The following is a 23,422-nucleotide window of genomic DNA, read 5'->3' on the forward strand; positions in this document are numbered from 1 at the left end:
TTCAAAGCTTCCTGTGCCAAAGAAAAACACTCCTCAGCTTAGTTCGAGATGATGTGGCTGGCAAACTCGTGCAGGCACTTATTTTTTCTTTGTTTTACCTTCACATTATTATGTTCTTTTCATCATCTGATCTAAAGCTTTGCCAACCAGACTGATTTTGCCTACAGCTGCTGGGGCTGTTTCTCTTCCTCTCCAGTTTCTAAACTGCAGATGTTTTAGGTTTTCTCCAGTCCCCAGGTTTGGTGAGTTTTCAGCCATTGTTGTTAGTGCTCAAGCATCCTGTTATATCTGAAGTCTCCAGCTGGAATTGTGCCTGGAGTGTGCCTTTTCCAGTGCAGTAACACACACCAGGGCCACTGCTGGAGGAGCTGGCAGGAATATACATTCTGCTTCCATACACTTTCCAGTGGATTATCCTTATTTATCCATGGAAGTCACAGGTGTGTAAGCAGGGCATGTTTTGCTATGTTGGGCCTCAGCCTTAAAACTCTGTGTGTTATGGAGGGAGCAGAGCAACTTCAAGGTCCTAATCTTGATAAATTTAGAGATACAAAAAGTTTTTAATGTAAAGAAGCCGAAAGTTCTGTGCTGTTGACGTGAATGAAATAACCAGTCTGCAAAGCCCTCCCCAAAACCCAACCAGTCAGAAAGAAAACCATTCCAGAACAGTGGAGTTCTACCAAAAACACCCTCCCCTGCTGAAGTCGTCTCTAAGACAGTAAACACAGGGCCTTAAATTTGTTGATACTCTTTTGGATGCACCCAGTTTATGCTGTGTGAATAGAAAAGGACTTTTAAAAAAGTTCAAAGGACTTGGTCTTGCTGAGTGTTGGAAAACCCTTCTGTTGATGGGCAGGAGCTGTGCCTGAGCAGCAGCTGCACCCTCAGGGGTGGTGGTGGAGCAGTGCAGGGCAGTGAGTAGGAGCTGGGGCTCTTCCCCCTGAGATGAAAGTCTCTGCTCCAGCTGTTCACTGTTCAGGGCACTCTGCTCAAAATAATACACTTCACTTGCTTCAGAAGAAAAAAACCAGCATAATAATGGTCTCTGTATTCTGCAATCTCTTGTCAGTGTGAAATAATGGCACAAAAACATCACCCCCAAAATATGATATGGCCCTTTTTGGGCAGGCATTTAATCATCATAATCACACACAACTATGAGTTTTGATTTGAAAGGAGAAGTTTCTTAACAGAAGTTTTTTTTTTGTTTTTTTTTTTAATCTGCTGCTTATACCTCCAGTTCACTGTACTTTTCCTTGTGACTCCAAAGCTGCAAATTGCCAGGTTATTCTCAGTTGTGTGAATAAAAATCAGTCAAGTACCATTATGAAGACTGCCTACAATACACTTTTGTATTTTCTTCTGAAGCAGGTCCTCCCCCACCTCTTTTCCTTTCTGAACGTGGCTGCACCTCCTCAACCCTCCCTTTCCTCCTGTTGTTACCCAGTTGTGTGAGTGGGACGAGCAGCAGAGCGAGAGCAATTTCAGCTGAACCATACCAGTTCCAACCAGGTGCTCGTGTCCATACAACTCCCACTGCCAGCTGCAAGGAAACCAAGTTGTTTGGATGAGAAACTTCTAGTTTTGAGTGTGTTTGTGTTGCAGCCTTTGCTGGAAAGGCAGAGCCACTGGTAGGTGGAGCCGGATGCAAAGGTGGCAGCTGGGTAATGGATGTGTGTCATGGTTTGAGATAGTCCCGAAATCCAATTCCCTAGCTCCATTCCCCCCTCCCACATCTCAACCTAATGTGAGATGGGTTTTTCCAGACAAAACACACCAGACTCAAAGTGGGGGAAAGGGTATATATTACAATGACTGTACAAATAAATACCATATCACATTATACACATGATCACAACTATCTCTACCATGACATATGTATTTACAATGGACCAGATCTCTTCTCCCCTCCAAATAAAAGTCCAGGAGGGAAAGAAGGACAGATCCCTTCCAGTCCTTAAGCAGCAGCTCCTCTTCTGTCCTCCATGCAGCAGTAACTGGGTTGTTGTAGCTGGATCTCTGTTCAACATACACAAGGGGGTCTCCAAGCCCCTCGGCTCTCCTTCGGTCCAAGCGAAGGCCTCACCTGTGGACTGCCAGCAGGGACAAGACTCGCATCACCACAGGCATATCACGAAATGCAGGGGCATCTTCGTGAAAGTCCCTTCCTCAGGGGATTCAAATTCCCATTTGCAGAGCTCCGTGCTCTGTCTCTCAGGCTGCCACCGTGGCAGCAGTGCAAGGGGGGGAAGAACCAAGGTCAACTCCCCCCGCATTCCATCTGGCCATCCTGGTCCAGCTCCAGGACGTCTTTTGAGCTTCTCAGCTTCTCTCTCTCTAGTGCTGCATACTCCAAGGCTCCTCTAAAATAGGAGTCCATGTCCCTCTTCTCCAAGAGGGTCTCCAAGGGAGTTTTGGGGGATCTGGTACAGTCTCTTACCCCAAACTCTGTCTCTCAGCTGCTGGTTCTCTCTCTCTCCCTTTCCAGGAGTCTTCTCTCCGGTGCTGCATGTTGTTTCTGCTGCTTCTTCAGTTCAGGTCTTATCTCTCTGGCTCTCTGCCACCGTTTCTCTGGTCAGTCCCGGCTGCTGTCTGTACCCATGGAGAGAACATTCTCCCGGCATAACTACAGGCACCTAGCCCAGCTTTATGCTGTTCCAGGTCCCCGCAGCCCCCAGCCAGGGGCTGGGAGGGGGCCAGAGGCCCCAAGGGGCACAGAGCCCCTTCCTCGTGGCTCACAACATGGCCACCTCTTCTACAACCACCAAACTACAACTCTTCTCTTCCGGTCTGGTCGTGATATGTTTACATTTCTGCAGGAGCGCCCATTGGGCAGAACTTCAAAACTTCTAGGGGTTTCCACCCCTTGGGGTCTACCACTTTTCAGCCTCTGGGGGAAAACAAGGTCCAAACCACGACAATGTGGGACTAGGATATGGAGTTACTTCTCCAGCTCTGCCACTGTTTCCCTCTGTCCTGGTAGGGAATTACCTCACAAACCCATTGCTCATTTCATCCACTGATTCTCTTGTGTATTTAGGCTGTAAAATTAGGGATTGTGGCTTGGTTTTTTGGAGTATGTACTGACACTTGGACTAACAGGTGAAGAAATTATTTCTACATACCAAGCTGAGCTCATACCCTTTTAAACACTTCTGCCTTTGGACTGGTACTGTAGCATCAGACATGGCTAAAGAGGGGACAGATTGAAGTCTTACTGCTATGGAAATTTTCCTTTTTTCCAGCATTACTTCTAACACCTGAGATGATTCCTGATCACACACTGACTCTGGTGTGTCCTTCTCCTGCTTCCTGACTATTTCTTTGCACTAAGATTTGCTTTGTTAAATCTTTGTACCGGTTTCTAAACTACTTTGCCACAGCATCTGTAAATCCAAGGAAATGAAATTTTCCTTAATGAAGCAGCAAAGAACTATATGCGTAATTGCAGAAGAATTGTTTCGCTTTCATTATTAAAAGGGTACTTAGTATGAAAATTTCCTCTCATTTTTTTTCCCTAGTAGCCCAATGTTTTATGCTTTATATAAACTGCAGACTATTTTCTCTGTACTATAAAATGTTACTGTTTTTATGACTCCAGGGATATATGGAGGGATTGTGTGTTGCCAAGATAGCCAAAACTTTTCAGTTTGGGGCTTACTCTTCTGTAGGAGTGCTTCCTGTAAGGGCTTTCATTAGGAATGTCAGGTAAATTTGCTTGCAGGTTCTTCTTGAAGTGCCAAGAAACCTTGCCAGGCGTTCAGAGCTTGTTCCCAGAGCAGCTGAGTCAAATCATAAGCGCTGGTTCTTGCCTCGCTGAGGTCCTCCAACTCTTTCTGAATTAAAAACAGTTAGTGACCACCTGATAAGCTTAGTTCAGGTTCATATTTGCAGATAACTCATTTTGGGTATAAGAAGTCACTCTGTTCTCATTCTGCTCAAGTGTTTTTTTTTTTTTTTTTTAAAGAATTACCATTCCCTGTGATATCAAGCCCCTCAGCTTTGCCTGTTTGTTAGAAATGCCAGTCCAGACCTAGGGAGCTGTGTGGTCAACTCAGTGTTTAAAACCATCCCTTTTTGTTTTCCGAGCTGCTGTGCTGTGTAAGAGGAGCACGTTTGTTTGTTTTTCCTCCCCGTTTGTTTGTTTGTCTCCATCACTCCCTGCCTCGGGGGGGGGGGTGTCTTTGTCACCACAGGTAACAGAAGAAGTGGCAGGAGTGCCTCCCCCAGCTCCATGGGGGGCTGTAGCACTGCTCTTTTCGTGATGTTCTGGGTAGGGTGAAGCCAGAGGGATTGGATTTTGGCTGGGTGTTGTGATCAGTATGTGCTGGGTGGGTTCTGTGGTGGAATGCTTTGTCTGGATTGTGTGGTGCCCTTTGGAACTCTTGCCGAGTTCCCCTATTTGCCTCTTGGGAACAAGTGTGTGGCTTATTCTCTTCATGCTCTCTCAAGGTATAACAGAACCCTATGTTTGTTTTTTTAAAAGTAAAACTCCTGGCTGAGCCTGGGTATTACAATTGGCCAGAAAGGAAGAACTGGATAAATAAGTGATTTTTGAGTGAAGTAGTGGAGGCAGCAGAGTGTTCTCTGTCTCTCGTCCCTCAGTAACCAGCTGTGCCTCTCACCCAGTTTTTCATTTCGTGTGCCACGGTGGTGGATTTTTTTGGGGGGGGGGGGGGGCATTGGGTTTTTAACAGATGTTTAGAAGGCAGAGAATTCAGAAGCCACTTTACCAAGTTAAAATTCTGTGTGTTTAATTGACCCTTTAAAGAAGTCAATGGCTACTCCAGAAATAAGAGTTTAACCTGAGCATTTGTTCCATTATTCGAGTGCCTTGTTGCTGTTTATCCATCTGTGAGTAGAGAGCAGCACCTGCGAGGAGCTACAAGAGGTCTGGTGGCTTTGGGGAGCTCGGTGAGTTTTTGGCATTAACGATGTAATTTTTAATGGGCTCTTGAAAAGAGTGAGTGGGAAGGTAACAAATTGTTTTGAACTCGTGAAGAACCGTGTGTAGAAAAAGACTTTGCTGTTGTCGAGGAGAGTTTTACCATTGACTTGAGGATGTACACGTGGCTCTGCTGCTGGTTTATTGACAGAGCCTGTGATTTTGAGGCCTGCTAATTGAATTTTGTGCTGCCAGGAGGAAGCATGGAGACACTTTCCTCAGGGACTGTCTCTTTCCAGTGGGATACAGCAAGTGAATTGCATAAGGGGACTTTTGGGGGAGCACAGCAGCACAGCACAGCTCCAGTTAAAATCATTGACAGCCTTGCTGTTTCTACTTGTAGCTCTTGATGCAGGTTTCTGCTAAATCCGTCTCACCAGTCCTCCACAGCTTTCCCTTGGGAAGAGGAGACAAATTGCTGTGTTTCATTCAATTTATTCTTAATGGTAATGGGGAAAAATAGGTATGTTTTTAGCAGGGGGATGACACACGACACCCCCCAGCTGTGCAGGCACCCTTTCTGAACTGGCACTGAGTGTTCACTCTCACTGCTGGGATCTTCATCCTGGAGTTAATCCAAGTGGGGCTGATGGATCAGTACACTGCCAAAATCTCCGAAACCTGCATGAGGTGTATTCCATAAATGGCTGCAAATTGCAGAGTTTGCATGCGGATTTGCTCTGAACCTACAGTGCCAGATACTTCTTAAGCATAACTTGTAATTTCTTCATAATTCTTCACAGAAAGGGTGATTAGGTATTGGAAGGGGCTGCCCATGGAGGTGGTGGAGTTTCTGTCTCTGGAGGTGCTCAAGGAAGGACTGAATGTGGCACTGAGTGCCATGAACTCGTTCACATGGTGGTGTTTGATCGCGGGTTGGACTCGATCTCAGAGGTCTTTTCCAACCTAATTGATTCTGTGATTCTGTAATTGTTCCCCATCAGATTCAAATGTTGATCTTAGTATTTTCTTTATAACACGTTGTAAGCATATTAGTCACATGGCTTTATTTTAAATAACCTCTTTAAAATGCAAAATAAAAATAAGAGTAACACAGAAGTGCATACGGTTTTTTTCTTCCAGAGATATGCAGTGCTTTCATGTTCAGAAAAGGATAAAATGGAGTATTTCTGTATTAAAGAACCAATTCATTATGATTAACTATTCCCAGTAGAAGCCATTGTTTGACTCTCTGTTTGAAGTTTGTTTCAGCAAAGTGGCTTTTTCCCTTTGAAAACTTTGCCCAGATATTGCCATCCAGTAGCATTAAATGGTGCTTGTTTACCGAACTGGCTTGGTTTTCCCAAGTTTATTTTGCTTAGCACTGTATCAGGCAACCTTTGAAGGCAGTCTTGTGTCTTTCTAGTAGACTGACTGGTATATTTAGAAGAGTTAGATAAGCTTTCAGACACACAGGTTCTTCTTCGGATTGGAAACGAGGAGCCACAGTTCTCGCAGCTGAGTGGAAAATGAGTTTACAGAGTTTAATTAGCTGTACATCAGTTAGAGCATGACCTTAACTGGCAGGGGCTGGGAGCTGTGCTCCATAGTGGCCGGCAGCACGTGGCAACATTTCGCACACTGGGGAAAAAAAGACTTTCCAGCCCGAAGGGCCGTGGAAACGGAGGTTGAACAGAGCAGTGTGTGATTTCCCAGCCTCAGTGAGCACTCAGAGCAGAGTGGAATTGTTTTTCTCAGGGATGTATATAAAGTCATTGGCTCTCTGGGCCAGCTAACCCGTGCAGGTGTTGCGATGCACACCCACTTTTCCTGCTCTCCTTGACATAGTTCTGTGGAATTCTATGGGACGGTCGATCCCGCTCCCAGCCCGCCGTGCTGCCGGTGGCTCCTCGGAATCCATGAGGAACTCTGCTCTGTAGCTGGGGTTATGTCACAAGCAAGTTCCCAAGACACTCTGACTCACTTGGCATCATTTTGGGCAGTTTAAAATAGAAGTGAGCCAGATCCTCAGCTGGTATAAATTGGTGTTACTATATTAAATTCAGATGGGCCTAATTATAAGCGCTCAAGAAGTCACTGAGGGTTGCACAATCTCTTGCCTTTGTGAGTGTGTGCTCACCCATAAAAGTGAGATTGCACAATGCATCCTCTATGAATGCATCTCTGTCCCAGCTGCTAATTGAAAACAAACATGGTGGGATTAATAATTCACTTCTCTTGGACTTTTGTATTATAAATGACTGGAGGGATCCACCGCTTGCATTAAGAGATGTTAACTCTATTGCAAGATAAGTAAGTCCCAACAGCAGTGACTGGAGGTCTCTAAACGGGGCAAAGTTGGACTTGCAGAAGGTTTGGTGGTTTGAATTTATTTTTTTTATTTTTGTTTTTTTTTTCCCCAGTTGCTATGGCTTCCGTGCCTCCTGCCCAGAGTGCAGTCTCCAGGCCTGCCTGGAGGAAGTCATTAGCAGAACTCCAGTTGACTCTGAGGGAGGAGGGCTTGGGCTATTTTGCTGCAAAGGAAAAGGGGCATTTTTCTGGCCACTACCCAAGTGTGTTCTTCCTTTACAGGAATCTGCCTGTGGTTTGCAGTAGGGAAATAGGAAATGGTGATCTCTGTCCTCTTAATTGGCTGTTTGAAAGATGAAAGCAAATGCCCGGGGTGAGGGAATTCCAGGAGGTTTTTTCAAACCAAAGAGCTCCTAAGAAATGGCACATTAGGAATTCTGATTTATGCCAGCCCCACCAAATGCTGCCTGCAGAGGCACTTATGTGAATGCAGATCCTGCTCTTGTCCTCTTATTGCAGAGCAGGGGCTGCAGCACCTGTCAGGCTCCTGCTTCTGGAGACCTGAACATATGGATCAAATGTGGAAGCTGGACCGTTCCTTGCTGATTCCTGATGGTGGCTGAGACGTTGGACTTCTGTCATTACCCCCACATTAAATGGCCTTGTCAAACAGGGATTTAAAGGATCCTAGGGATAGGATTATAAACCCTGCTTTCTATGTCAGAGGGGGGTAGCAGGGCAGGAGGGCCATAAGGGGGATGTTCAGGGCCCTTCCCACAGCCCTGGCAAGATCTGCTTGGTCTTGTCCAAGCAGCCCCACCAAACTCCACCCTTCCCCTGTTCTTCTGAGACTGTCCTTGCCAGGCCTTGGCTCCTCCTGCTGTCACCTTTTCTGCACGTGACTTGGTGGCATGAAAACAGCTTGAAAGTATAGACAAAACTCCAAAACGACTTTATCCCTCATCCCCCTCCATCCAGGAGGATGCAGAGATGAGCAGAGTTGTTCTGATTCCTTGACTGTCCCTGGGGATGCTGGTCATTGCCTTTTCCTTTCTTGTGTCTCTTCTTAATGTGTGTTATTTCATTTAAAAGGGTCTTTTTATGTTTGTGTTATGGGAGGTCCAGTTGTACTTTTTTAAGTAAATAAGTTATTAATTCAGTTTGCTTTTCTTTTTTTTTAAAGAAAGGTTAAAATACCAGAACAATCCAACAACAACAACAACAACAAAAACCAACCCTCCCCTCCCCCTAAAAAAAACCCCAAACCAAGAAAACAAACAAACCAAAAAAACCTAGTGACACTCACTGTGTGTGGCTCAGCATCTTTGTGTAAGATCTGTTTTCCTTCAGCATATTTAATTTCCCTCATGTGTTTGCTGTTAAAGCCTTTATTTTTAGGGCTCTTTAGTCCTTGCAGTCATCGAAATCTGATTTTTATGACATGGTCTGCATGTGCCTGCAGCTTCTGTAGAACATTTCACAGTGGGCTGGAGACCACCTCAGAGTGTGGGTGTTGTTTGTTGTGGCAAATATAAGCCCTGCTTCCTGCCTTAGTTCTTGCTCTGAGACAGACCCACGTTTAGCTCTGCCATATTCCACGGCTTTCATTCCTGCTGGGATTTAAATGACCACATGGATTGTCTCAAAGATAAGCCCTGCAGTGTGTCATTGCTTTACTTCGAGCTGCACCTGCTGCCTTACCTGCACGTGAGGCTGTTGGAGGTGGAGGTGTGGCACGGGCCACATTTCTGAATTAAAACACATGGAGACATCCCTGCGCTACTCAAACGTGGCTGGGATTCAAGACATCGATTCTGCCACGACAGGACCGATGAGAACGTGGGAATGTTGTTGTAAAACCCAGGGCTGGTAAAAATCGGCGTTGCTTTCTCACCAGTGCAGTTGTTTCCCTCTGAGGAGGTGGTGGCCACCTCCAGGCCTGGGCACCAGTCACAGTGGGAGATGGACACTCAGGGCTCACTGTCCTCGGCAATTTTTAGGTGTTTCTTGTGCAGTTGTTTGATTGAGTGGTGAGAGACCAGTAGACTTTGGTGCATTAAACTCTTGGTGCCAGTGGTGGGGCAGGATGAGAATAATGTAGCTGAGATCTGGAAGCGAGATCAGCTTCAGACTAGGCTTGAACATTGGGTTCCCAAACCATGAGGTGCTCCTGAGCTGGAACAGGGACAGCTGTAGGCAAGTTTTTGGTACAGTGATCAGCTGTCCATGTGAGAGGCTCCAGGAGAGTGCCTTGTGTCCATGTGCCATGTGTAGTGGTGGAGTTTGGGTTGTTTATCCTAAAGAGGTTTACAAAATATCACCTTTTACGACCCTGCTGATACTTCTTTCTGATCTCGGCAAGTTTCGTTACCCTTGTCCTCTTCTGGGCAAGGGAGAACAAAAAGTAACAGTCTCAAAAGTGCAAGTTTCCCCTCAACAGGCTGCTTGAAGAGGGGAAAAAGGTGCTGGTGGAGTTCAGGAAATACTAGAATAGTAGGGAATTGGGATTGCTGTGGGGAACAGAGGAGAATGTGGTGAATGTACAGTCATGTGAAAATCTGTCGGTAGAGCTTGCATCTTGACTGACAACAAAGGTCTGCAAGAACTGTGCAGAGATCTCTCTCTTCAAATGGGGGGGGGGGGGGGGGAAATAAGGATCCAAAGTAATTCATGGCAAAATAACATGCCCATGAATTATTTTTTTTTCTTTTCTTCTTTTAATTTAAAAGAGAAGGAGCAGTGGCTTTGTCCAGCACTGAGATTTCAAATTCCCCACACAGTATTTGCAATTACTTATTTCAGGCTATATTTAGTCTGTCATTGAGCCACTCTAACACGGGTTATTAGTCCAAATGGTGGTGTAAGTGAGGCAGAGAGTTTTAAGATGTGCTTTAAGACAGTCAAGGAGTGCTAAATCAGGTCAGATCTCTCACTGCCCTTGCAGGACAGTTGGTGTTGCTCCTGGCAAAGCACGAGTGGTGCCATGGGAATGTGAGTGCTTCCAAGGGATCCAGCAGCCAGGAATAGCACTTGCTCCCATCTCCAGCATCCTTCCTCATTGCAAATGCTGAAATCAGGGAAGGGAGGTTCTTCATGTTACACGTGTGTAGGGGAGGGCAGGAGTTTCCTAAGAGGAGCTGTCATTATGTGCCAGTTTTATTCCAGTGGCATAACTCATGAACTCTGAAATGCTTGTCAAAAGTACATGTTTTTTACTGAGCAGCAGTCACTGAAGTAGTTGGAACCTGTTATCTTTGTAGATATAGCACTTCTTGGGTTTCATATGCACTTTTCAAAATGTTCTGGCAATACTGAAGGAGGTTTTCCGTTGCAGAGGCAGGGTTCTCTGTTTCTAATGATGCCTTTTTCACACTGTGACTAGCATTAAAATGCTAAAATTGTATTAAAAAGATTAAAACAAAAGCACAGCAGCTGCTATTTAGTGAGGCAGGAAATCAGCTTGGCTTCTATATAATCTATATATGAAAAGGGACCTGCACAGTGTTGCTGTTGGAATCACTTAAGTGCACCAGAGCTCTCCTTGAAGCTGATCCCAGTCTGGACAAGAATCATTGCAGGCAGTCAAAACCCCTGCCAGGTGTGGGAAGTGGGACACTGATAACACAGCGAGGCTCTTGGAATGATGTCATAATTATTTCTATTGCAATTTTTCCTTCCAGGAGACCGAGCTGCTGGATATCAGCCTCGTCAAAGATGCCAGATGTGGAAAACATGCCAGAGCTCCCAAGGTAGGAATTCTTACTGTGTGCTTCCATGTTACACTGGTGACCTGGGTAAAAAAAAAAAAAAAGGAATGATATGCAAGAACTTAAAAAAGAAAAAAAATTTCCTTAGCTAAGAAGTAGTGTTTTGCCTTTTCTTCATGTAACACGGTTTCTGATGGGAAGTGTTGGGATTGTTGAGTTCTTGTTGTTGGATTCTGTATGGAAAATGCTGCCAGGGAACAAAATTCCTGGTTCATCTAGGTATGCTTACAAGTTCTTGGCTTCCCTGGTGGCAAGGAGCTGATATTTGTTGAGGTCCCTGTTGTATTTTGTGCTGCTGATTTCCCTCTTTTCCTCTTGAGGCCAGAAGGAGGATTTGGTTCTTTTTAAGCCGCCATCAGAGGGATCAGGATGTCAGCTCCCTTCAGCTTTACCCCGGTGCATTGCACACTCCTTTGCAGTCTCTAAAGACAGGAGGCTGTAGATATACGTTCTCTCTGGTGTTTTTGTTTGGACAGACACTACACATCAGAGAAAAAACCAAAGCACTCAGCTCCAGAAGCAAGACAGTGCCTCAGGGAATCACAGGAGTGATAGGGGGAAAAAGGAATTTCCTTTGGGGCTTCGGAGTGTGGCCTTGCTGCTGCTGAGCTGTGGTCGAACATCCCAAAGGAATGATTCTTCTCCCCTCATCCTGAGGGAGGAAAAGCAGCTGTGGCTTCCCAGGAAGCACACACAGCACAGCCCCACAGGCTCCTGGGCCCCCTGAGGGCAGGAGTTGGGAATGGGAAAGGTTGTCTCTCCGTGCCAGAATGCACTTGTAGTTATCTCCGAACAGACTATTCACATTTGGTTTTCAAAGCTTCCCATGTAGTGCTGGCAGCATTTTAAAGGCTGAGTTATAATTGAAATGCAGCAGAAGTACTTTGTGACGTGCACATTAATACCAAATGAGTGCAACCATGATTAATGGTTCAATGATGAATAGCAATAAAGTATTAACAATGTCTAGGACATTATTTTAAAATGCTCCCCGCTTTACAGAGGACATTCGTGTTCTTCTAACCAAATGTTTTGAGCTGAAATTTATGCACAGCTATTGCCTTGGTGACTTTTATTTATTGGGTTACATAAAGGCTGTTTTTGTTACAGTGTGTTACAGGTTTGACAGCAGTGGCATTAAGTGAAGGGTATGAGAAAATCCCTGCTCTTTAGGGTGGTGAGAAATGCACCACCTATGTGAATGAGTTTGCTTTTTGTCATTGATCTGTGTGTGGGCAGGAGGAAAACAGCACCTGGGTTGGCTGTTGGGGGGATCTTGCCAATGGTGAGAAAAAAAAAAAAGCTTGTTTTGGGGCCAGTCATGGAAGTTTTGCTTTGATCTGCGTTTTGGGGCTGAGCAAAGGAGCGTCGACTGCAGGTGAGGGAATGACACAGAAGCCCTGTTTGTGTCAGTTCCACAGAGGATCTAAAACTAATGTAACAGCAGGAAGGCTTGGCTTGGAGTCAAGCAGCAGCAGCTTGTGATTGCACAGAGGTTTCTAGTAAAACCCCTGGAATATTGGCTGTGCCAATATTCCCAAGTTGCCCAGCTTTTCAGAGGTTCTTTTCCACAGCTCTGCTTCCAGGTGGGGGCAAACTTTCAGAACGCTAAAAGTAGATTTTGTCAGTGGGTTGTCATTAAGAACTTAGGTTAATGGGACTCTTTAAACCTCATTTAGTGTATTTCTGATCTACTGCTGCCTTTGGATAGAAATGAGTGTCTTTTTAAATAAGCCTTGACTTAAATAAAAAAGACCACTTCCTTTTTATTTTAATATTAATTATTTGTTAATTTCATTAACAACACCCATAGTAAGGTTCCAGAACCCATTGTGCTGCTACACAGGACCATCAGCAAGCAATGATTTTAGAGGACTATAGGCAGTCCTAGTAACCAAAAAACAGCCTGTTCTCACGCTGCATTCAGTGTACCTTCCTAATTTCTGTAGAAGAGAAAGAAACACAAAGGGTTTCTCAGTTTCTCCTTCAGCCTTGTTGGTTGACATTCACTCTTCACAGCATTTCTCCAGGAGTCCAGGCACGCATATTTGGTGATTGTTCTTGCATGTTGTTGGATCTTTCTGGGTTTCTTATCCAGCAGCTCTGGTTATTTTCTCCATTCCCTCTTAAGAATAGCCTAAAAGTTTAGCCTTAAAAGTTCCCTTGAAGACACGAAAGTGCAGCTTTAATCCCAGAATTGTCACGTTAAGGTAGCACGAGGAATGAGCTGAGATCACCTCAGGGTTAGAGCTCGGGCTGCAGCTGTGCAGGCACTCAGAGTGCAATACCCCATCTCCTCCTCCAGCTTCTGGTTTGTGATGATTATTAGAGTCTCCTGAAGGCTCTCTCCTGCTCTTTCCATTCCCTGGAGACTTAAGAGGAGAACACCAGCACTACTGCTGGGTGAGGGAGTAGCTCAGAAAGGCACCTGCTAAAGAAAGACCTTCCTGAGGAGCTCAGGGACAGTTACCCACAAGAGCTGGCTGCAAATATATAGAATATCCCAGCAGCAGAGCGTGGTCCCAGAGCCAAGGCCACACTCTTATCAGCCACTGGGATCTGTTATCTGTGCTCCCACACTTCGGGGAGCTGCAATGAAATGTTACCACGTGGACAGGAACTTGGGTTTCTAACAGTGTTCTTTAGTGGGCACCAGATCACCTGATGCTTGGGGGATGAAAAGCTTGTTCTGCAGTCCCAAGTCAGTCAGCAGTGCACTGGAGTGACCCCGTGTTTCGGAGAAGCTTCAGCGTCGCCTTCTCCCTGCGCGTTGTCAGGGACGGCTCCTTCTGTCTCCCTTCAGCTGCTATTTTCAGAAGCAGTAACAGAGTTTGCTGTCTCAATGCAATATGCATGGAAAGGCTCATTCCTTGGAATGAAGGCAAATCTCAGGCAGCACAGGGCGCTGCAGCAGATTCTCTACACGAGAAGAAAAATTAAAGTAATGCTCTGAGGAGAATGAGAAAAACCACATTAATAGTGTATGTCAGGAGAAAGGGCCCGAATTCAAAATACACTGAAATTATACAGAAGTGATGGAGTTATAAAATGATTATCAGGACCTTGCCCTTTTAGTTTACATTAGAATCAGATAGGAAAGGGAGCAAGAGGGATTTCGAGAGCAGGAGATTATTATGCAGTTAATTTTTCCTTCCGAGGCCGTGACTGCCCATAATTGCAGCCGTGGCACGTGCTGCTCTCGGGGACTCAGCTGTGTCAGCCGTGGGGCAGCAGCAGCAGGGTGCTCAGGGCTCACACTTGTGATTGGAAATGCTGGAGGAACGTGAAAATCAGGAGTTGTGCCGAAGCAAGGATTCGTTTCCCTTTGTTCACACGTTACCTGGCAGCCCTCTCTGGAGCCCGGTGTTGATGTGCAGACCCAGAGACATCTTCTCCCTCGTAAAGTTCAGTGTCTAGGGCTGCAAAATAAATGATAGAAACATGTGCTGTTGTACAGCGAGGCGTGGAGATAGCTCTGGATGTTCACACACCACCTGCAGATCGTGGAAGTGCCACTCAGAAGAGGGTCTGTGCTCTTTAAAGGGAGTCATGGCTAAAAATCTCAAGCCACCAGCAGATCCTGAGGAATGGTCAGGGGGTGAAAATTTGGCAGCTGCAAGCTCGCAGGACGAGGGAATTCACACTCCTTACCATCTTGTATTTACTTTTAGCCAACAACAGTTTCTATGGAAACTAAAATCTTCAAGCAACTGTGCCAGTGTTTTTACTCGGGAGAAGGAATATCAGGATGAGTTGAGGAGGGGTGAGGAAATAACCCCATGGCAAATGCTCAGATTGGAAACTTCTGATGCGTTTGTTTCCCCTCGGCATCCTGTTTCCCCCTCATAAATCATTCAGCAGGAAATGAATTTCTTTAAATAACATATACTGTGAAACCTGTAGGAGATGAAATTATGAATGATGGAATCGCTCTCATGCCAAAATGTGTTTAGAGAGCAGTCCCCAATTTTAAAAAAGCTCGTGGCTCCCCTGCCTCAATTTTTCTCACTTTGACAAGCCAAGCTCTGCTGAGAAAAATAATTCCGATGTTTGAATGTCAGAAATTTGCCAAGACCCCACCCACTATTAATATCATCACCAGCCTTTCTCTATTTAATGGGTTTTCTTGAAATACTCATGTAGAGAGAGATGATTTTGGGTCTATCTCAGTTGTAGCTGAAAAACTGCTGTGGAAGGTTTGCTGGGTTTTGACACATCTAGAGAGGAAAATCAGCATTTCCTGAACTAGGTAGGCTCGGAAACTAAAAGGAAAGGTAACAAGGAAAGAACTCTTGGTTGATTTGCTTCTGAATTAGGCTCTAATTGCTAATTTATGATCCCAGTGACTACAGCCTGTCACAATAAACCTAAATCAATCACTTGATTTCCTCCTTGTATCTGAACTTGCCTTTTTGCTGGCAGCCCGTGATTTTTATGGTCAGGTTGTTTGTTTTTCTTTTATCAAGAGAACAAAAGAGGCCTCCATCACTTCTGGAGGATTTGAAAGGCAACCAATTCTTCTTCTCTTTATCATAAAGTCTGTACAGGGACACACATGTTGTGTTTAGTGACTACCCTGATTAGGCTGCATGTGGGAAATGGCAGATATTTTTATTTTTTAAATTTTTTTTTTTTTTTTTTACTTTTTGGTCCAGTCAGTGAATTCCCTGGAAAAGCCAGCTGTGTACATGGATCACACAGCAGAGCAACACACCTGCTGCCCTTTGCAGCACCAACTCCTGCGGCTTTGCCTGTCTCAGACGCTGCTTTTGATGTTATTTTTAATCTCCTGATAAGCTCAAGCTGCTTTTCCTTCAACAACCTTGATGCTAAATTAGAAACTCAAATATAAATTCTGCCTAAGCAATGCTCTATTTCTGCCAAAAAGGAAATAAAAATGGAATATGCATGCAGCTCACCTTCTTCCCACCCACCTTGGGGATAACAGTGACAGCCACAAACACCCGCCCCAAAATTGTTTGTTCTTTTACATAACTGCTTTTTTTTTTTTTTTTTTGTAATAATGATGAAGTTACATCAACATGTTCTCCAGGTCGAGTTTTACTTTATTAAGGAAGGTTAAAATTGAGTTGTTTGGATGGTACTTGGCCAGTGGTCCTGTGGTAAAGCTGGGGAAATGCAAGTAGTTGGAATTCCCAGAGCGTGGGAGTTGTGCTCACTGAGAGTGAGGGGGGTGTGGGCCTTGGAACATCCTTGGGGAGGGATTAGTTCGCTCTGCCCTTCTCTACCCACTTCCCTGCAGCTTGGAATCACCTCTTCTCCAGGCTGACCTGGCTCCTAATGACACCCAGCAGCTTTTGCTCTTCCAAATTTTCTCCACCAGTGCAGGATTTATTCCAAGAAGGTCTCCCCACTCCTATAGTAAAGGCCTGTGGCTTATTCAGGAGTCAAAGCAAGGTTCTGCACAGCCAAGGGGCTTGAGATTGGGTTTTGCTGTTAATTTTCTTTTCTAAACCTGTTGAAAGTTAAGTTCTTTGGGAAGAATCTCTCTCCGAAGAGGAAGCTGTTGGTGCTGCTGTCCAGGAGCTCTTCACTCCTCCACCACCTAGAGAGACGTTGCTGTTGCCATCACAAACCTTATCCCTGATATTCTGGAAGCCAAGCAGGGCTTCCTGGAGGCTCAGTGGCCATTCTCCTCCTGCTCTCCCGGGTCACAAGCCCTGTCCCAAACGTACTGCATGGTTCAGCAGAGGGGATGAGCTCAAGCTTTCCACACGTGGGCTTTGCAGCCCGCAGGGATTCCTTGGCTGCCCCCGAGTGCTGTTCCCTTGGCTGCTCCTGCCTGAGGCTGAGACACCTCAGAGATGCTCAGCAGCCCTGTGCACCACCAGGATGGCCCAAATTGGTGATTTTATTTACAACCCCCCTAACACTGAGGGAGCTGGGACCTTTCCAGAGGAGTCATCCCTCGGACAACTTTAATCTCTGGGCAGTTCATCAGAATCACTATTTACCAACGTTCAGGGCAGAAAGCACAGGGTTTTTTTCAAAGGCTTTCACTATGAATCATTGCCAGAAAGATGTAATTATTTTTTTTCCCTGCTGGCTGACAGTTGCAGTGAGCTCTCCGTGCTGGTTGGCTTTATGCTTCCCTGTGTTATATTTATAAACCCTGCGTCTCCTTTCTGTTCACCCAAGTTCTCGGTGCAAAGCGTGCAAGGAGAAATTCCCTGCTTTAAGAAGCACAGAAGGCGTTTTCCAACTGTGATTTTCCAAACCTGACATTTAAATTGCAAAAGGTGGGCGCTCCCCAATTAAATATGTGGTATTTGAGTTGCTGAGGACACCACAGAGCATCAGTAAAGCTGTGCTTCAAATGCTGCTGCTGAATAAACCTGCACACATGCACACATTTATTTTTTTACCCCTTTGTCTCCTCTGGTGTGACTTTTTGTGTGATTTCAAAGAGAGATTGACAGAGACAATATAATACTCCAAAACTGTATGAAGTCCATCCCCAGGCCATTCCTGTGAGCAGCACACTGGAGGGCAGGGACTCAGCACTTCACTGAGCTGTGCTTCCTGCAGGTGGGAACTTGGGGGCTGTGGTGATGTTTCCTGCCATAGCAGAGTTCTTTGGAATTCCCTCCACGCTGGTCTGGCTTGGCACAAAAATTAAGAATTGTGAGGATGATATAATGTTATTTTGGGGGTGTTATTAGCAATGCTGAGGTGTTAATATTGCCTATCACTGTCTAATAGTATCTGTTTGGTACCTTGCACCCCCTGTGTGTTCACATCCACCTCTTGACTTGAATTAAGATCATAAAATTTTGGGAAAGTACAACCCTTTTTTTTTCAGTGTTGCTCCAGTATCAGTGCTGTTTCATCAACAGTGCTCCAAGTGCAACACTAATAAATCAGATATTTCTATCCCTAAAAAGAAGGAATGCTACATTGTCTGTGTCATGAACACTCTGGAAATTGAAATTCTGGAACTTGAAATTGAAAAACTCTTGAAATTCTGGAAAGAATTTCAATTTTTTTCATGGGAAAATGTAAAGGTACTAAATAACTGGTCTTTCCTATGGCGTTGTAATCTCCATCTAGAAATATTTCATAAATATTAAAGTATATATTTCATATATTAGTGTATATTTTAGCATAAATATTAAAGTATATATTTTAGAGATCTGCTGGTAGTGCAGTACCCTCAAGCTTCAAATGCAAAACCAACAGGCTCAAGTGAAAATACCACAGCAGATGCATTTTTTTGCAACTGCTTAGAACAAATAATTTAAATTTTCCTGGTTTATTGAAATCCAACTTGGTGATTTTTTTATTACATCCCTTGTTAACTAGCTGCCTGAGGAAAGCTGGTAGGTTTTAATTAGTTGCAAAGGTTTGATAGACTCGTTACCATCGGCATATAAATGGCTCGTTCTTGTGGGACCAGCAAAACCATTTAGGCTCGGGGGGAAAAAGAGCACTGGGAAGAGGATCAGGGGTAGATCCTGAGTATCCCTGGATCACAGAGATGCCAGGTGAAAATGCCCCCCTGCTCAGCTGTCTTTGGTCAGGACTTGTAACTCAAGCTACTTGTTTTTGAGATTTAGAGGAGCTGTTAAAAAGTTTCCTTTAATGCCCACATTATTTAAGCTTTAGCTCCATTAGAGCAGCTTCCAGCTTCAAAGTTGTTATTTTTCTATATTAGATTAGCACCTTCCCTGTCTCACAGCTGAGCACACTTGGCTGCAAAACTACACATCCACCTGATGTTTATTAATCCCACTTGTGCTCTGTCCAGTACAGCTGGCTAAGAAAAAAGTGATGGGAAGAAATTTGGCTCTCCAAGCTTCAACTTTGATCAGGAAATAATTGCAGCCTTGCCATAAGTAATCCTTGTTCCATCACCGTGGCTTTTTGGGGTGGATGGGTGTGTTCCCAGGCGTGTTGGACACCTCAGCTGCACCAGGGACAGGATGCCCATGGCAGGAGTGTTCCTGAGCCTTGGATCCCAGGGAAACATTTTATTAGGGATGTGAAAGCAGGACTTCCAAGAGCCAGTTACAGATCAGGAGAGCAAATGGAAATAGCCAGGGGTGCATATGAATTGTAAAGCAGCAAGAAACTAGGAGTGTTTTCAGTGTGATATCGGTATATTCATGTTAAATCCATGTTACCATTTTTCCAAGGCATCAGGCAGAACCGAGCCTGGTTTCTTTTGCTTTATCTCCTGTGGATATAAAGTAGATACAAAAGCAGAGGCAAGTGTATCCAAATGGTTTGGGGTTTCTTTTTAATACAGTAGGATATTTCTGAAAACAAACCTAACTCCCTTCCTATTTCATTAGAAACAGGATTATGCTACCAAGTGAGGCGTACAAATCCTTCGTTTTTAAACAAATCCTGGGTAGTATTTGGGGGTGATAACAAAAAACTTGACCAGCTGTACTGAGTGTGAGCTGCCTGTCTGTGGCTTTCTCAGCTCCCGTGGCCTTCCAGTTTTGTTAAAACAAACAAAATGATGGGCTGGGGAGCAGTTCCACTCCTGGACTGGTAGTGAGCCATCCACAGGGGATGTTCCTGCAAATGGATGGCACAGGGACACTCCCCAGTTCTCTTCGTGCCGGAGCTGGGGGCACATTTTCTGAGGGCTGAGGGTTTGCCTCGTGCATTTTTCAGCCCCTAATGATTCCCAGGACCAAAGTGCAGCATATTCCTGGTGAAAAATTCCGTGTGTTATGGCTGATACACAGTGATACATGAATTAGCAAGGTTTTCTCCCTACCAAGTGCCTCATGGGTAGGTTTTTTCCAAGGAGAAGCCTTTCCACCACTAATTGAAGGAGTAACAGTTGCACATCCCCTCCCCAGCGTGGCTGATCTGCACCAGCCCTGAGTATTGATAGAAACAGGGGCTGTTTTCTGCGTGTGGCTCTTCTTTTCTGTGGTTATTAGTGCTGCATGTGTCCAATATCCTTCGTGGTTTGAGTTTAGATGGCAAAAGTCAGATCTTCATTCCTTTGGGAGGGTTGATCCGCTGAGAAATCCCCCTCGTGGATCTGTGTGTCATTCCCGTGGAACAGAAATCATTTTAGGGGATGTGTAAGCGAGTAGGTGAATTAAACATTTCCCAGACTTAGCCCATCCAGAGTATGACCTTTCCTTCATACCCTTGAAGTGTAGATTGAATTAGTGACCAGTCTAAAATGTCAACATGCCAGTGCTCTGGGACTGTGGAGTGTCCTAGAGAGAGAGTGTGCAAAAAGGGGTGACTCAGTGCTGATCTTACCCTGAGGTTCAGCTCTGGTTTTAGTTGGTACAACAGTCCTGATTTACCAAACAACAGAGTTGTTTGTTAAGTTGCTGTCTGCTAAGTGCAGCAATCTATTAGAATGCAGGTTTTTTCCTCTTTTAAAGACATATTCCTTGTGGTTCAGGTTTGTGAGCTTCTGAGTTACATTGGGGAGTTTGGATAAACACCCAGTTCCCTTACTTTGGAGAAGAAATCCCCTTGGCTGGGAGCTGTCAGGGAGTTCTTGACTGTGATGTTTTGCAGTAGCCAGTTTCTTCATTGTTTTTTGGAATTCGAATGAACTGGCAAAGGTGTGATTTAAGAGTCAAGCCGAGATGGTAGCTGATACTTTCCCTCCCCTGTCGTGCACTGCCTCTACATCTGGGATTATTCCCATCAAGGGTGACTGATTTCCAGATACTACACTTCCAATGCTGGTTAATTACCACAAAACCCATTAAAAGAATGTCTTTTCCTTATTATTTCCAGGAGGAATCCCAAAACAAGTGTGAGTACAACTTGCAAACACTAATACATCATAACCTGGGTTGTTTGAATTTGGATTATTTTTTTTTTCCCTTTCTAGAAATTTATGTCCTGTCCTGGTCCTAAGGCAGTGTTAAAAGTAGTTTATTGCAAGTGGTAAAGAACTGGGTTATTTTTAAAGGAATTTTTTGTTCTTATTGCTGCTCAGAGTGAACCTCCTTCCTCCAAGATTAATGAAATACATTTAGAGTAGTCAATATGAGAAACTGTGTGCTGGAGTCGGGAATGTTTAGTGTAAATGGCCTCCGAATGGTGTTCGCTAATGAAGTGGCAGAGGCAGAGCAGTGGTGCCAGGCGAGGTCACCCACAAAGGGAAAAGCATCCGCATTAATTTGGGAAATAATGGTGGCAATTTGCAGGTTGTTAAAATGCTTAAAAAAAAGACAAAGCTGAACTCGGATAAACTAAAACCTCTGCGTGAATGGTTTACCTGGGGGGGGGGGGGAGGGGGCAGTTGGTGGAGCGGTAGGAGAAGATTCCAACCCTCCAAGGGCAGCAGGATTTTGGGCCAGACTGCCCTGAGCCTGTAAAGAGCAAAACCAACACGGGCTGGTTTTGGTTTTCCAACCCCCAAAATGGTTATTTGGCAGTTTGAGGGGGAAAGCTCTGAGCAACCCACTCAGGGAAGGTGTCCCTGCCCAGAGCAGAGGGCTTGGATTGCAGCAGGATCATCTCTGAGGCTCCTTCCAACCAGAACCACTCTGTGATGTCCTTGGTTGCAAGTCCTCATAACTGGCACCTCAATCCTTCCATCCTCTTTCCCCCTGTGCTCCAAGTGGTGACACTTCTACCTGTTCCAAAGAAACTGTTGCTCCTGTAGATGGTCGTAGACCACACTGATTATGATCTAACTCGTTTTTAAGACATTGGCAAGTTTATTGCACTACTTCAGTTGTGGGAACTGATTTTTTAGCCTCTTTTTTTTACATAATTCTGGAGTCAGGAGAGTTGCAAGCGGTGGGAGGAGAAGTGGGGTTATTTAACTGCTGCTTACATGATAAAAAAAGAGAATTTGCAAGCTGAGAATTTGAAAGCTGTGCTTAAGTCTGCTCATATTTTGATGATGCTTGGCTTTTCCCTTTGGTTTATATTTAAAATGTCTTGTTCTCTGCAAGCACAATCACTTGATATTGCCAGTTAAAGTGTTTGCATGTGACACTTGCAGATTATGTAATTAAAAGAAACCCATTGCATTGGATACAGAATTCTCTAAGCTGGATTTACACATCCCATGTAAAGGAAACTTATTGCTGCCCTTTCTGTGTTTGGAGCCTGATTCATCCAAGCATTTGGGAATATGCTCCAGAAGTCTTGTTGGAAGACACCCTGTAGTGACCAAGGATTTGTTTTGCAGACCCAGGAAAGGTGTGATCCCAGAACAAGGGAACTGGGAGACAAAGCATCACTTGAAGGGATTTCTGTATTAAGTAGCCTGGAATTAAGCAGAGTGATGAGACTGTAGAAGTGTTGTCAGCAGCCTTCCCCCAGTGGTAACTGTGCCTGTTACTCATGAAATTTATCCTTATGATAAACCCAAAACTATTTGCAAGATTATTTGGAGTGTAAGGAAAAATGCAGGTTTTTGAACGAATGTCAAATGTGATTTAAAACTATTCACTACGAAGTTATTTCAGTTGCTGTTAAATATTAGGGAGATACTTAGAATTCTGCTGTGCTTATGGACTAGGGGAAAAGGTGAGATGTTTTTATTTGTATGAAAACAGTGAACCCTGCTGTAGATGCAGATGGATGGTTTTCCCTTTCCCCTTGGATGCTCCTGGGAGCCAAGAATTGAATTGCATGAAGTCTGGCCAGATGAATGGAGCACAGTTTGTGCACCTGCTGAAAATAAGGGAGCTGGAAATAGAGAAGTTAAGAAGTGCATGTTTTTCTCTGCCTTTCTCCAGGGGGTTTGGCTCGGGAATTGCAACCCCCCGGGCTGGGGACTGCAGTGACAGGGGTTCTGTGCTTTCAGCACACACAGGAAAGCCAAGGGCACTCAGCCCGAGCCCTCCTGGGAATCCACGTGCCCAGTTTTGCAGAGAGGGAGCCGAGGAGTGGGTTTCTTGCTCACTCGTGCCATGCAGACAGTTGTTTGTGCAACCGAGAGTATTGTTTGTCACAGGCTTTAAAAGCAGAGCCTATTTACATCAATTGCTGCAAATCAGAGTCCTGGGGCAAAGCCAAAGTCTATTTATAGGATACTTATCAGTGGGTCACGTGTTTTCCAGTTTCCTCGATGGAGGAGTGAGCCCACCCCCCAGTGAAATAAAGAAATAAATGCTTTTCTGGGCCTGTGAGCAGAGGCAGCAGAAGGGTAAGGTTGGTGTGCTGCCCTCGGTTCTTTGCTCTCACGTCAGTGTATGATTGCAGTTGGGGCGGGAACATTGATTTGGTTTGGGTTTAGGAAGTCGAAGGCTCAGAAATGTCTGCAGGAAATGAAAAGGCAATCAACAGGCAAATCACCAAAGGGAAGGGATGGAGAAAATAAAAGCATAAAAAAGCTGTATTTCAGCTTTATTTCAATATTATTTATTCTTGAGATGTGCAGCAGGCTTCTCCAAAATCCCGATCACCTCGAGGGAGTTGATTGGCTTCCTTTTAATTTGGCTTCAAATAATCAATTCTTAGCTCGAACAGCCAACTTCAGTGAGCT

The 23,422-nt window shown here is 44.7% G+C and overlaps 1 protein-coding gene across 3 annotated transcripts in view; it reads left to right on the forward strand.

Moving 5' to 3' along the window:
- PLCB1 (phospholipase C beta 1) overlaps positions 1 to 23,422 on the forward strand; it is a 334,660-nt gene that overhangs the window by 81,745 nt on the left and 229,493 nt on the right. For all 3 annotated transcript variants that reach the window (XM_064647501.1, XM_064647499.1, XM_064647502.1), the window contains exon 3: positions 10,876 to 10,944. In XM_064647501.1, coding sequence (XP_064503571.1) covers positions 10,876 to 10,944 — 69 coding nt within the window. The remainder of the gene's footprint in view (positions 1 to 10,875; positions 10,945 to 23,422) is intronic.

The sequence above is a fragment of the Pseudopipra pipra genome, chromosome 3, assembly GCF_036250125.1.
Source record: "Pseudopipra pipra isolate bDixPip1 chromosome 3, bDixPip1.hap1, whole genome shotgun sequence".
In the NCBI taxonomy this organism is placed as follows: Eukaryota; Metazoa; Chordata; class Aves; order Passeriformes; family Pipridae; genus Pseudopipra; species Pseudopipra pipra.